This window comes from Acomys russatus, chromosome 21, assembly GCF_903995435.1.
Source record: "Acomys russatus chromosome 21, mAcoRus1.1, whole genome shotgun sequence".
NCBI lineage: Eukaryota > Metazoa > Chordata > Mammalia > Rodentia > Muridae > Acomys > Acomys russatus.
In genome coordinates, this window is record NC_067157.1 from 33571812 (window position 1) to 33585956 (window position 14145).

At 42.3% G+C, this 14145-nt stretch overlaps 1 protein-coding gene across 1 annotated transcript in view; it reads left to right on the plus strand.

Annotated features, from left to right (window-relative positions):
* The window catches only part of Pex7 (peroxisomal biogenesis factor 7), a 58953-nt gene that overhangs the window by 16792 nt on the left and 28016 nt on the right, over positions 1-14145 (plus strand). The window contains exons 6-8 of the mRNA XM_051164228.1: positions 7829-7935; positions 9251-9364; positions 10937-10992. Of these exons, the coding sequence (XP_051020185.1) occupies positions 7829-7935; positions 9251-9364; positions 10937-10992 (277 nt within the window). The remainder of the gene's footprint in view (positions 1-7828; positions 7936-9250; positions 9365-10936; positions 10993-14145) is intronic.

Here is a 14145-nt window from a genome sequence, read left to right on the forward strand (position 1 = left end):
CTATGAGGCCAGGTGGGCGTTTCAGTGTGTAGGTTGCCTTTGGAGTGGAGATGCTTGGCTTGATGAATAAAATTGTGTCCTTGGCTCACAGTTGCTTAACTGAAGGCATTCGACTAACCAGAGCATCCTGGGAAGATAGACAGGAGCTACAGCCCTCAGAGTCAAATGACTCACAGACCGGTTTTGTAAATAAAGTTTTATTGGACCATAGCCACATCGGTTCATTTACATATCATCTGTGGCTGCTTTCATGCAGTCCTAGCAAAGTTTAGTAGTTGTTACAAAACTGATAGCTCTCAAAGCCAAAATATTTACTTCTGGCCTTTTATAGTGGATGTTTGTTGATGCTTGGAACTTGGCACGAGAAAGAAGGAATGAGAAGCTCTTTTGCACAGTGAGCTCTTCAGAGGAGAAAGGGCTGAAGCTGGAGAGGGAGGTGATGAGCTTGTAGCATCGTAAGACAGGCAGCCCCTAGGCGGAGGCAGCGCCACTTTCTTGCCAGTGAATTCTGTCAGCCCCTGAGTGCTGAATTATATACATGGCTTTCAGAGAAGTAAAATTCACAGAGATCCTTTGTTAATTTCTTATATTTTATAATTCTAAAAATTCAGAACTATCCATTTCCCCTAAACTCTTGAATTGTTTGATTAAAGGCACCTGGAAACCTTTAGGTAATTTGTATACAAATAAATGCCCATTTAGATTATGTAAGTTTTGAGATTCTAATAGTAAGTAATGGTAATATCTCTATATGAAAGTATCATTAATTTAAGAAATGCTTTTTTTCCTTGACAAAAATTACCAGTATTCTTTTCTGAAATGAAGAATACTACAGTCTCAGCTTATCAAAATTATGTATAAAATTATGTGTAAAATTATCTGTAAAATTTCTGAGGTTTAATCCTAGCTTTCTTGAAAGTCTGTGATTGGAATTAAATATTTTTCGAAACATCAGGTCTTTTGTAATGAGGCTAGTGATATTTTTTTTCCTAGCTCCATTTTCTTTTTCTTTTGAAGTTCTGGAGGTTGATGAAGACTTCACACTTACTAGGCCAGCACTCTGCCATTAAGCTAGATCCCAGCTTTTTGGGGAGGTGGGGGTGGGGCAGACATGGTTTCAGGTAAACCCAGCAGGACCCTGAACTCCTGATCCTCCTCTTCTCATGCCAAGTTCTATGTGGTGCTGAGGCTCCAGCCCAGGCCTTCCTGTTTGCTAGATGGGCACTATTTGCATGGAGCAACATGCTCCGACCTTCAGTTTTCTTTGCGCCTTCTAGGGTAGCAATAGCAATATCAGTGTACTTAACTTGGAATTAACTGTAAAGCCACGCACACAGATGTATTTCATCATCTCTAATGCTTTCAGTTTAGTGAATGTTATAGGTTTCATGCTTGCTGTGAAACAAATCCGCCAGCTGACCACAGGTCATTTTAGTGGTTAGAGTTTTACCGTTGCTGAGAAGTCCTAACACAGATGGAGGTAAGACTCTTGTAAGGATGCAAGTTGGATTGCATTGGTATCGGTTCCCACTAAAGAAAGACCGTCCTTGGCCTTATGCTTGTGGTTTCACAGGGCTTGTTTCAAACCCTGAGTGAATTAGTGACACAGATTACACGTACCTCAGAATGAGCTGCACCATGCCTGAAGCTGAGTTTGTTACACGTAAAATACGAATTAAACTAACAATCATAATTTTATATATGAAAAATATCAGGAAGTAAAACTTGTGAATTACTGGTAAGTTTTAAAAAACTCCTTTTACCTTACTATTATATGTACATTTGTTTATTTTTGTTATTTAAAGTTTTAATGAGTGTGTGCATGTATGTGTACGTGTGTGTGTGTGTGTGTGTGTGTGTGTGTGTGTGTGTGCTTATTCTTAATTTAAACTCAATCTAACCCTGAGTTATACCCTTAGCCGATTCTTTTAGATTAATCAATCCCACAAAAAGGCATTGGGGATTAAACTGATACAGGTGCATTTATTTAAATACCTGTGTCATAGTTATGTGGGTAAGTCCTTTATATGGGCTGAGTCACCTTTACCTCTTCCATTTTCATTGACCTTTGTGTATGTAATTCTGACTGGATATTGTGTATAAAATATTCAGTGTATGATAGTGAATGGCAAAAAAAAAAAAAAAAGTAATGTATAACCATAGCACTTACTTTTTAAACTGTACATTGTAAATGAGCAGTATATACAAAGCATCTTTTTTTTTTTTTTGGTTTTTCGAGACAGGGTCTCTCTGTGTAGCCTTGGCCATCCTGGACTCACTTTGTAGACCAGGCTGGCCTCGAACTCACAGCGATTCGCCTGCCTCTGCCTCCCGAGTGCTGGGATTAAAGGCGTGCGCCACCACGCCCAGCTGCATACAGAGCATCTTTAACCGACAGACAGACCATTTGACCGTGTCTATAAACTACATTACCCTCACATAGAAACACAAGTAGCACAATTGAGTTGTAATCTGAATAAATTGATAAAATTAAAATAATAAAAGAAATACAAGTAGTGATCATACAGGCCAAGATTTCTTGAATTAAAAGTTTTTAACATTTCATCTTAGCTAGAAGGTCAAGAAGTGATTTAGTTAAAAGTATTTTTTTTTTTAAAGAGTTCAAATGACCTTAAGGCAGACAATAATTTACTTGCTGCCATGTGTGCATGTCTGGAATCAGACAGATCTGGTTTTATGGGCAGGGCTGGGTGTAGGCCTCTTTCTTCTGTTCTGTTTGGTTTCAGTATCAGGTGATGACAAGATAGCAGTAACTTCAGTCCCTGTATTGATTCTAGCTTCTGTCCATGAGAAAACGTGAGATTCTCTCTTGGACATCTAAGAAAGTCTAATTTTGTGTCATTGGTGCTCATGGGTTGGTGTCCCTGGGTGAATCACTGTACCTGAGGAAGGGGTTGTGATGTTTTGATTCATGTAGAGCCAGCCTTGTAATTGAGAATGGAGAACAGGAGAAGACGGTAGAGTACAAGTGATGAGGATGGGGCGAGCCCCGCCTCCCTGAGAGTAGGTGGGTATATTAGGGGAGCCAGCATTCACCCAGATGACTGCACACTCGAGGCTTAACACAAATCATGGGATTTGATGAATTAAATTAAGCAAGGACTTGTGAGCTATAAAGTATGTTCCTTAAAACACAACAAAGAATAACTTAAAACCTTTCCTGTGAAATTGGATACAGTAAAGCTGTTATAAAGTTGGTTTACCAAAGAAACGCTTCCCACTTTGTGAAATTTTACTTTCTGCTAATTTTCAATTATTAGCCTACTAAATAATTTTGAAAAGACTTAAAAATTATCCATAGGATTTGTGGTACAGGTATGGTAATAAACTCGGATTGTACCTTAGCTAGAGCAGTTAAGCCTACTGCTTAGCAGATTTTCTTTGCTTATCTTGAGTGTGTGTGTGTGTGTGTGTGTGTGTGTGTGTGTGTGTGTTTGTATGAGAGAGACAGAGACAGACACACACACAGACAGACGGGGAGGTGGGGGGAGACAGACAGACAGACAGATTTTTAAGTCACCAAAAGTCTCACTATGTAGGCCAAACTGGCCTTCTGCTTGCCGACGGCCTGCCTCGGTCTCCTTAGTGATGGGGTTATTTGGTTGTGTCACCAAATGTGACTTCTTGTCTTGTTTTTTTTATATATTTCCTATAGCATCTGTGTATTCTTTTATGGCTAAATACCTTTCATGGCTAAAATTCTTTGATTATTATTACATAAGATATGCAAGTCTCATTTATTAGAATTTTGGAAACATTTGTAAGGTTTGTTTTGATTTTTGAGACGTTGTCAGTTTGTCCATAGGACAGCAATGGGATGTCCACTGCTGCTGGGCACTGGAGAGTCGGCGGTGACCAATAGCACTTCTCTACTCTCCTTGAGCCCTCTTTAGTAAGAAAACAGCTGAGATACAAAGAGGAAGAGGAGAGGGAGGAGGAGGAGGAGAGGAGCCTGGCATCCCGTCTCACTTGTTCACTTTGATGTGGCTGTCTTTGGCCATGCTGTTTAGCCCACATCTCATCATTACTTCAAAACAATGGTGGTGACAGAAATGTGTCACGAGGTTGTCATGATGACTAAGCTACCCTGCATCAGTGTAAACACTGCCTGTCTGGATGCAGGAGAAGGGCCCTGGGAAGGAGACCTCGTGTGGCGACGGAGTGTGGTGACAGGGTACCCTGAAGAGTACCAGACTAACCTTTGTTGTTTATGTGTGCTGTCACCGGCAGCCAGCACACCTCTGAATCACTGGGGAAGCTCTGAGCCATCTTAGTTCTGCTGAGGAGTGGAGTGCTCAGCCTGGGTTGGGTAGTACCTCGTAGGCTTGGGGCAGCTCTGTAGGAGCTGCTGAACTTACGGTCTTTCTCTGCTGATGTGATGGGAGCTAACATGTTGTTCATGGGTACACCTGTCAGCATTTTAAACACCTTCACAATGGCCTCAGTGCTGAGATCAGAGGGGAAGTCTTTGAGAATCCTGTGACTTTCCTGTTGGCTGTGAGTTGTAGTATGGTGTTTAACGATTCAGTTTGTCATCTGGATCACAGATAAAGCCTTGCTAAAACAAAGCAAAATCTCTCATAAAAACCGTCTCAATCACACAGCTATGGCAAGGAGACCCTGAGTGACAAAACACTCTTCTTTAGTGGGAAGGTGAATGCTTACATGGTATACAATCATGATGTATTTTTATATCTAACTCCGTGGCACACAAATAGATCATCCAAGTGTCGAAAGTAGCGTATTTAAGATAGTATATAAAAATATAGCTGTTAGGGTTTGGGAGATGGCTTAGTGGGTAAGGGCACAGAGGGATGAGAGAAGACACCTGATGTCCTGTTCTGGCCTCCACATGGGCAGATACATGGTATGTGCACATGCACACTAATGTGCATACACTACACACACAGACACAGACACAGACACACACACACACACCCCACAACATACCATACCACACCACACCACATCACAAACATAGAAATTTGTTGTCATTAGCTTAGTTAATACCCAAAGGGAAGAATTGTGCCCATACCAGTAGCTCTCAGAGGACATTGTATTCTATGTGATCCATGATAGTTATATTAACACAGGATTCATTTTAATAAACTATGTGGGGCAGATAGGAAGAATATCTGCACTGTTTATATAAAGAGGATTCATGTGAAGCAAACTTTCTTTTGAACCATGAAAACTAAATTATTGTTATTACAGACTCCATATAATTGCATAAGTCATAGCCTGGCCTGAATGTGTGGGTTCCAGGCTCTGTTAGATAAGCCTCATTCTGCTGTAAGAAAAAGTCTTATTACAGCTGACAGGCATCTGGTGTTTCAATTAAATTAATTTATTTGGGGCCCAAAGTGCTCTTTTGTTGCTCAGTTCACTTCATACCACACTTCAGACTGTTTGCAGCCTCTCCCAATTTCCCTATACTTCCTGTGTGTATGACATCACTTCCCCTTCTGCTAGGTCTGCCATCAGTGCAGACCTGAAACTGGGAGGATTCTGGGAATTCAGGTGGGCCTCTGGTGCCACCATAATGCCCCCATAAATGCCTGCATGACACTGAAAGGCCAACTTTCTGGAAATAATCATTTAAAAAGCCAACCAACCAACCAACCAACCAACCAACCAACCAAGCAATCAAACAAAAACAGTGTAGGTCCTGGTGGCTGGGAGAGTTCAGCATACCAAGTAAGCAGAACCTTAGCATCTGCAGGGACGTTTCCTTAACTGTAGAGAGGATGGACCTAAAAACTATGGCTTTTAAAAGGAAATGCACCTGAATATGATGGTGCAGAGCCAGAGATGGTGTCTGAGAAATAGAGGAGCCATTTACACAGCCTTTGTTTTCAGTCTTTTATCCACATATAGGACAGTGTGTAACCTTAAACCTGCAACTTGATGGTTTTCATAACACATCTTTGTAACCAGTACTGGTATCAAGAAGTAGGATTGCACCAGAGGACCCTGATCTTTGCAAGTCACTGCTCGCCCTCCCGCCCCCAGGGTGGCCATATTTGCCTTCTAATAACAGATATTGTTTAATGTGTCCTCCAGGGCCCCTTTCCCTGTGCTAAGTTAGTCACTTCATCTACTCTGCACTCACTGTGATATGTTGGTGCTTGAAATCAATTCACACGTGCAGATACGGTATTCTCCAGGGAATACAAGCCCATAGGACTTCCGAAGTGTTTTATTCTTGTTATAGTGACTTTATGGTTTCCAACTTTGTGTTAGAGAGTTTGGAGAAGCGTGAGCATCACTTGGCATTTCATATGATTCCATAGAAGCCTTGTACTGACTCAGATGTTTTCCTCTGGGACTTGACTTTCTAGATGCAGAAGTTTAGGGAGAATCTCACTTACTCTCCCCAGAGTGCTGTGTGTCTTTGCAAGTGATAGAACTAGAACTATCCTAGGTCTTTGTGAAAACCTTAGAATGGGAAGCGATGCTCCGACCACGGGTTTGTACCTCTTACCTGGAGTTCACCCTGCTTTGTAATTTGACCCAGCTTTCTCTGTGTGAGGTGCTTGGGGGCCAGCAGCTCCCAAATATTACGCTTGGTAAATTCTGTTTGTTTGTTTGTTTGTTTGTTTGTTTGTTTTTTAAGCAAAGCAACTGAACACCCACCTTCGGCTGCTGGCTACAGCCTGAGTCTTTCTAGAGCCATAGGTCATTTCAGAGTCATTTGCTATGGAGGGCATATGCTGTTCCTGGGAAAAGGGTATGGCTACAGACCAGACACCATAGGCACTGAACACTAGAAGAGGCCACAAGAGATGCTTTCATCCTGGCTGTTTGAGACCCCGAAACAAGTTCTCCTGGGTGGTGATTATTTTTAGGGCCATTGAAGATACCTGGAGCTCTCTTGTATACCAGAACTATTCCTACTTGATACATTAAAATTCATTCTTTCATCCCTACCATTCTTAGATCCCAAAATAGTGCTTACTTTCATCCATCAAAGTGACTATGCATTTAAACAATGCCAGCCTTGTTTGTTTGTTTTTTTTTAAGATTTATTTATTTATTATTATGTAAACAGTGCTCTGCCTGCATGTATTCCTGCAGGCCAGAAGAGGGCACCATATCACATTACAGATGGTTGTGAGCTGCCATGTGGTTGCTGGGAACTGAACTCTGGACCTCTGGAAGAGCAGTCAGTGCTCTTAACTGCCGAGCCATCTCTCCAGCCTGCCAGCCTTATTTTTAATAACGCAAAATATAATCTTCATCATTGTTTTTCTTTATAGTGAGACAGGGTTTCTCTCTGTAGCCCCTTCTATCCCGCAACTCACTCTGTAGATCAGTCTGGTCTCGAACTCAGAGATCCACCTGCCTCTGCCTCCCAAGTGCTGGGATTAAAGGCGTGTGCCACCACCAGCTGGCTATTCTTTATAATTTTTGAGCTTTTTTTTCCCCCAAGGAGAAAGATTTCCTCTAGCTGCCCCACTAAAATGTAGCAAATATAAAACCCAGAAGGAGGAGGCAGAGGCAGGGTTCGGTTGTACAGTGTGTGCTTCTCATGCTGGTAGCCATGAGCGCTCTCTTCAGCATCAGTGCAGACAACAAACAGATGCTCCTAAGGGTGCAGACATCTCCATTTCCGCTTCCCATGGTGAGAGTCACGTTTTCCTCCTTGATATAAAAGCGCCATCTTGGTTTCACTCTTTGTGGCTCATCACTGTGAGTGGTTCTTACTCACTGTGATGGTTTAAAGCTATGTCAGGGGTGGGGCAGTATCCTGACAGTGAGCACCCAGGTGGGTGTGGGAGTTGACCTAGTCTTCTCTTTCTATCAGGTGACCAGACTCTGAGAATTTGGGATGTGAAGACCGCAGGAGTTCGGCTAGTGATTCCAGCACACCAGACAGAGATCCTGAGCTGTGACTGGTGCAAATACAACGAGGTACAGTGTGTAGCTCCGTGGAGCATGCTGACACGCCCCTTTTCTGTCTTGTTGATGTACACTTTGGTGGTGTTTCTGTCACCAGCAATGAGCAGGTGACTGACTTGCGTTAGCATTAAATGGCCTTAGTGCTCCCCAAACAGGCAAAACCAGGGCTGGATTGTCTTAAAAGTTCAGCAGTGCAGCCTTTCTGGTTTGTTTTGGGAAACTGCTTTACAATTTGTGTAATTTGTATGTGCATGGTCGCTCTTAGCCCTGCTGCTCCATGCCATTGTCTGCCTTGCTTTCTTTTTCACATGGCTGGTCAGGCTGTTGAACTGCTTATAACTCAGTGTTTAATTTTACAGTGCATCAGTTTTAAGAATTTTGTCTTATCTTTTTTTTTTTAAGCCAAACTAACGTCCATGCTTCTGTAAGATGGTGGTGCCCATGTGAGACTTTCTGTAATGCTTCAGCCAAAACATCTGAGTGTAAGAATTAAAAGTGGGAATACAAGGGCGGATTAAACGTGTTAGCATGCTGTCTTTACTCCTCAGCAGGCTTTTGACTGAAAGCTAAAAATATCTACCTTGTTCTCTTTTCCCTAGATTTAAATAACTTGTGAAAGTTAAAAGAATACCACATTGGCAGAATTCCTTAAATAAAAAGAAAGTGTGTGTGTGTGTGTGTGTGTGTGTGTGTGTGTGTGTGTGTTTATATGCATGTGTATGTGTGTGTGCATGTATGTGTGCAAGTGTGTATATGTGTGTGCATAGGTGTGTATGTGTATATGTGTATGCATGTGTGTGTGTGTGTGTGTGTGTGTGTGTGTGTGTGTGTGTGTGTGTGTGTGTTGTGCATTTATTGAGGAGTGGACTCAGATGCATTCCTGCTTGCTGAGTAAGCTTTCTATCACTGAGCTACATACATTGCCAGCCTAGTGCCCTGCTCTTTAATGCCTGGTAAGACCTCAGAGTATGTTTTAAACCTTTTAAAGAGAAAGATGGACTGATCTACCCAAATCTCTTATGTGTCTATTACTAATTGAAAAGGTAAGTTAAAAATCTACAGTGCTGTTTGGGACTTTGCCTTCTCCCCGTGTGTGTAGTGTTCTGTCCTAAACAGTAAACACAGCTAGTTTCTTTCCTCTTGATATATATGTGTTTTTGCTATGAAATGACTATTTTGGCTCCTTTCTCTACTTGCTTTACAACTTTAAAAATAAATCCTGGGTATATATTTAACTACCAAAGTGTGTTATTGTTTCTAGTGGGAAAATTTTAGTACTATTTAATGGCAAAGCTGTCATAGTTTTGCTTTGTTTGTTTGTTTTCAGAACTTGGTGGTGACAGGAGCAGTTGACTGTAGTCTGAGAGGCTGGGACTTAAGGAATGTACGACAACCTGTATTTGAACTTCTTGGTCACACGTATGCTATTAGGAGGGTGAAAGTAAGTTTTTAATCTTTATTTTTTTGCACACAGAATAAAAACATGAACAGCAGGGTAGTCAGTGAAGCATGTATTTAGGTCCTGAAGTCTTATAGTGCTGGGATCAGCCCGGGGCATTGCACGCGAGGGAGTGCTGGGCCACCGAGCTCTGTCCTCGGCTCACACAGCCTCATTGTGTAGGCGAGGTGACCTCTCCTTACAGTCCTCCTGCCTCTGCCTCCTGAGTGCTGGGATTAAACGTGTGTGCCACCACCATGCCCAGCTATAGAAAGTTTTTTTTTTTTTATGGGAACAAATTAAGGTAATGTAGTAAAAGTATTTTACAAACTGTGTGAAGTACTATTCAGGTGTAGTCAGTGCTTGCTCAGCCTAGAGGCCCTGGGCTTGATCCCCATTATCACATAACACTGGGCATGGTGGCACACGGCTGCGATCCAGCACTCGGACAGTAGAAACAGGAGGGTTGGTAGTTATGATGATCCTCAGTAAGCTTGAGGCTGGCCTAGACTGCCTGAGACCCTTCTCTGACACACACACACACACACACACACACACACCACATATATACCACACACATGCACACGTGCACACATACACACCACACATACCACACACACACACACCACATGTGCACACACATACACACATGTGCACACACACACATTCACATACACACACACACCACGCACACATGCCTGTGATTGAACTCAGTGGCAGAGTACATTCACAGAATGCATGAGGCCCTGGTTTCAATCTCTAGGACCACACACTGAACATAAATAAGTAAAAGCAAGTACACCCAAAGTGCTAGTAAGACAAACACTCATCAAATACAGCTGTGAAACCAGTCAGTTGTTCATCATTTATGTTGATGATGCTAATACTGGTCACATTTCTTGTCACTAAGACAAAAAACCTGACAGAAGTTACTTATGGAAAGATAGATGTAGTTCACAATTTCGTGGTGGCAAGGCAGGTGGCTTGGACTAGCTTGGTGTGGGATCGTGTGGGAGCCTGCAGAGCAGTTTGCTCACATTGCCTTGACTGGGTACAAGTAAACCAGCTCGTAGTCAGGAGGTCTATGCTTATAACCCAAAATTATACAGTGAGGCCTCACGTCTAAAAGATCGCACAACCTCCCAAAACAGCTGCACTAACTCTCCCCAACTCTTCAAATGCATGAGCCTACAAGGGACATTTCACGGTTAAGCTGGGACACTGGACACTGGCAAATTCTGTAACTGTCATCTGTCCCTACACTACCACACTCTTTAATCCCTCACGTTTATGGAGTCATGCTTAGGAAGCTAGTGAGAATTTGTATTTAGTTTTTTTCAGAATAGCAACATTTAGGAATTCATGTTGTAAATCATCTCTTCAGAGCTTGGGGGATTTTCTTTGGAGGATGTAAAAAGAAAAGATTTTGCTATAAATGGATACTTGAAAGGTCAAAATAAGCAGGTAAGACCCAGAAAGGCAGGTTCTAGGTAGTGTCCTGGAAGCTCAGATGTTGTGCTGTGGAGGGACCCTTGGAGTGGCAGCCATGACTACACCTGACTTTCTCTCCTGCAGTTCTCACCGTTTCACGAGTCAGTGCTGGCCTCCTGCTCCTATGATTTTACTGTAAGGTACAGAGATTTTTATATACTTTTTGTGTGGGCTATCAAGTAGCATTTTTATCTGAGATATAGTGGATTGTTTTACTAATAATACGGATCTTTCCTGCCTTTCCTCTTCTTTCCTCCTAACTAGTAACTCTGGAAGCCACACCCTCTTGTCCTTAGTGCTCTATAGTCTGAGCTGGTTCATGTGAGGACACTAAGCATTGAGCTTCTATTGCCTCGTTGGGTTAACCACCCAGCAGTCCTCTCCTGTTCCTTCCCAGCCAGTGGTTGAGCTAGCAGAATTCCTGTGACTTTCTTCATTCACTGTGTCCTGATAGAACAGACTGAGGCGATGCCTTGACAGGAGGTACACGCCTCTAACTTGCTTTTCTGGATGGAGGTCATGTGAGAATGCTGACAAACTGGGGAATAGACTTACCCTGTAGCCAGGTGGTGGGTGGGGTGGGGTGCGGCAGCGGCGAGAGTGTTTCGTTTCCTTTTGTTTATTGGTCTTGCCACCTGTACCATCTACCAGTGAACTCCACATGCAGCTGAGAGTGACTTTGCCCTCCGGAATCTCTTACTTCTACCTCTCTGGAGCTGGGATTGAAAGCATGCGCCACCATCCACGTTTCGTTTGTAAAATAATGAATCGTATGATTGCAGTTTTGTTTGTTTAGTTTTGGTGTTTCGAGACAGAGTTTCTCTGTATAGCCTTGACTGTCCTGGACTCGCTTTGTAGACCAGGTTGACCTCGAACTCACAGTGATCCACCTCCTCTACCTCCCAATTGCTGAGATTAAAGGCATGCACCACCACCACCCAGCGATTGCAGAGTTTATAGAAGACAGCACCAATGGACAGGAGGAAAACTTGTCGCTCGCTTGCCATCCACCCCAACCATTTCCAGGGTAGAACTATGGAGCTGCAGGTTAACTGCTGACAGAGTTGTGTGAATGTATCTTAAAGTCCATTAATTTACTGATAGTCCAGTCTACAACATCTACAACAGTGAACACACTAAGTGGATGTGTGTGAGGAAAGTGGAGCAGAAGGATGCTGTTTTCAGTAGAGAATTAATACTGCTGGGAAGAAGGGTATATTTCACCCAGGCAGGAAGAGGCCCCAGAGCCGCATGTTACAGAAGCCTCAGGAAGGATGGCCACACATATCTGATGCTTCAGCCAGGCTGAGCAGGGTGTGAGGAGACTCAGTCTTTCTGTCACATTTTATCACATGGGTGACTCAGGGATTTCCAGACAAGGATCCAGACTTTGGATTTCCAAAGTTTTCTATGTCTGAAACTGATCACCTTACCAACTGAGGTTGCATATTTATCTTTGATGACCTTGTTACTATCCATCGTATTGAAACATGCGGTATTTTAGAATGTAAAATGCAAGTTTGTGTTATATTTAAGTATGTGTACATGATATCCAGCAGGAGCTTTGAGTCTTTTGCTTGTAGAGTAGATCACATTTGAGTAAGACATAAAATGTTAAATCTAATATGTAAACTCATATTGCAGACTGTTTGTTTGTTTTGGTGCTCTAACATTGTCTATTACATTTATTGATTCATATTTTCATGGAGGTTAGAAGACAGCTCAAGGTCCCTAGAAAGATGTGAGATCTAACTCAGATGAGGTCATCAGCGTTGGCAGCAAGAGCCTTTACCTGCTGAGCTACCTCAGCAGCCCCGTCTTATTGTCTATTATTTAATAAAGCTAAGTCAAGTAAAAAGTTCCAATTTTATAAAAATGGTTGAACTCCCTTTACCTAATAAACAATATGTTTCATAAGGATATGCCTGGACTTCTTCTTAAGACATTATTGTAGCTGGGCAGTGGTGGCACATGCCTTTATTCCCAGCACTCGAGAGGCAGAGGCAGGTAGATTGCTGTGAGTTCAAGCCCAGTCTGGTCTACACAGCGAGTCCAGGACAACCAAGGCTTCACAGAGAGACCCTGTCTCGAAAAAAAAAAAAAAAAACCTTATTATTATATGAAAGCAGTGTGTCTACAGCAGAAACTGTAATTTGCATTTCAGTCTTTTCCTGGGCTAACAGTATGATCCGGTAGCTTTTTAAAATATTTAATTTTGGTAGCAATTATTTTTCTTCTTTTTAATTACAATTGCCTTAAATTAAAATATAATTACATTATTTTCTCCCTTCCTTTTCTTTCTTCAAACTTTCCCCATGTCACCTTCTCCCTCTCAAATTGTTGGCCTCTTTTTCTTTGATTATTATTGTGACATCTAAATAAATGCATAGACATACACATAGAGCCTGGTGGGTCCATGTAGTGTGGCCTGTGAATATGTTATTTTAGGGCTGGCCACTTTGCCAGTCTTCTTTTTCAGTGTTGGTCAGCAGGAGAGAGCAAAATGCCTGTGGCCCTGTGACGTCCAGAAGTAGATGCAATTGTGTGTGTGGAGCTTCGATGTTAGGTGGATTCAGAGTGATCACTACATTTTGGGGATGATTGAGACAGGGTTTCTCTGTCTGTGTAGCCTTGGCTATCCTGGAACGCGGTCTGTAGACCAGGCTGGCCTTGAGTCATAGAGCTCTGCCTGCCTCTGCCTCCCGAGTGCTGGCATTAAAGACCATCTCCCAGTGATAAATGTACTTTTAACTTAAAATATTTTCAGTTTGTGATGGGTTTACCAAGATATAAGCCCACCATGATGCAATCTCTTTACAGTAATTGTTTAAAATTCACTCAAGATAACACTAAGTCCAAAATGTTTCATAGTAGGGCTGGTGGGATGGCTCAACAGGTATAGCCTGCCCCCAAGCCTGATGACCTGAGTTCTGACCCTGGGACCTATATGGTGGGATGAGAGAACCAACTCCCGTAAGGTGCCCTTTGACCTCTTCATACAAGTGCAGTCTTGTGTTTCTGTGCATGTTATAACAGATTTCAGCATATTGCCTTTCCCTACTGTACTGTCTGCTAGGCTAGTTCTCCACCCTGCTGAGCCATGTTTGCTGTGCTAGCAGGGTCTAAGAAAGATTTGTGTTGCAAGTGGGTGTTACCCCAGCCATCTCATAGATAAAACCAGTAAATTAAGTATGTGGTATACGAGACACCCTAAAGAACTCCATCCAATAATAATTTATATTAGAAAGATCAACATGTTGTCTTCTGTGTTGTAGCAAATATGTATCAAATAG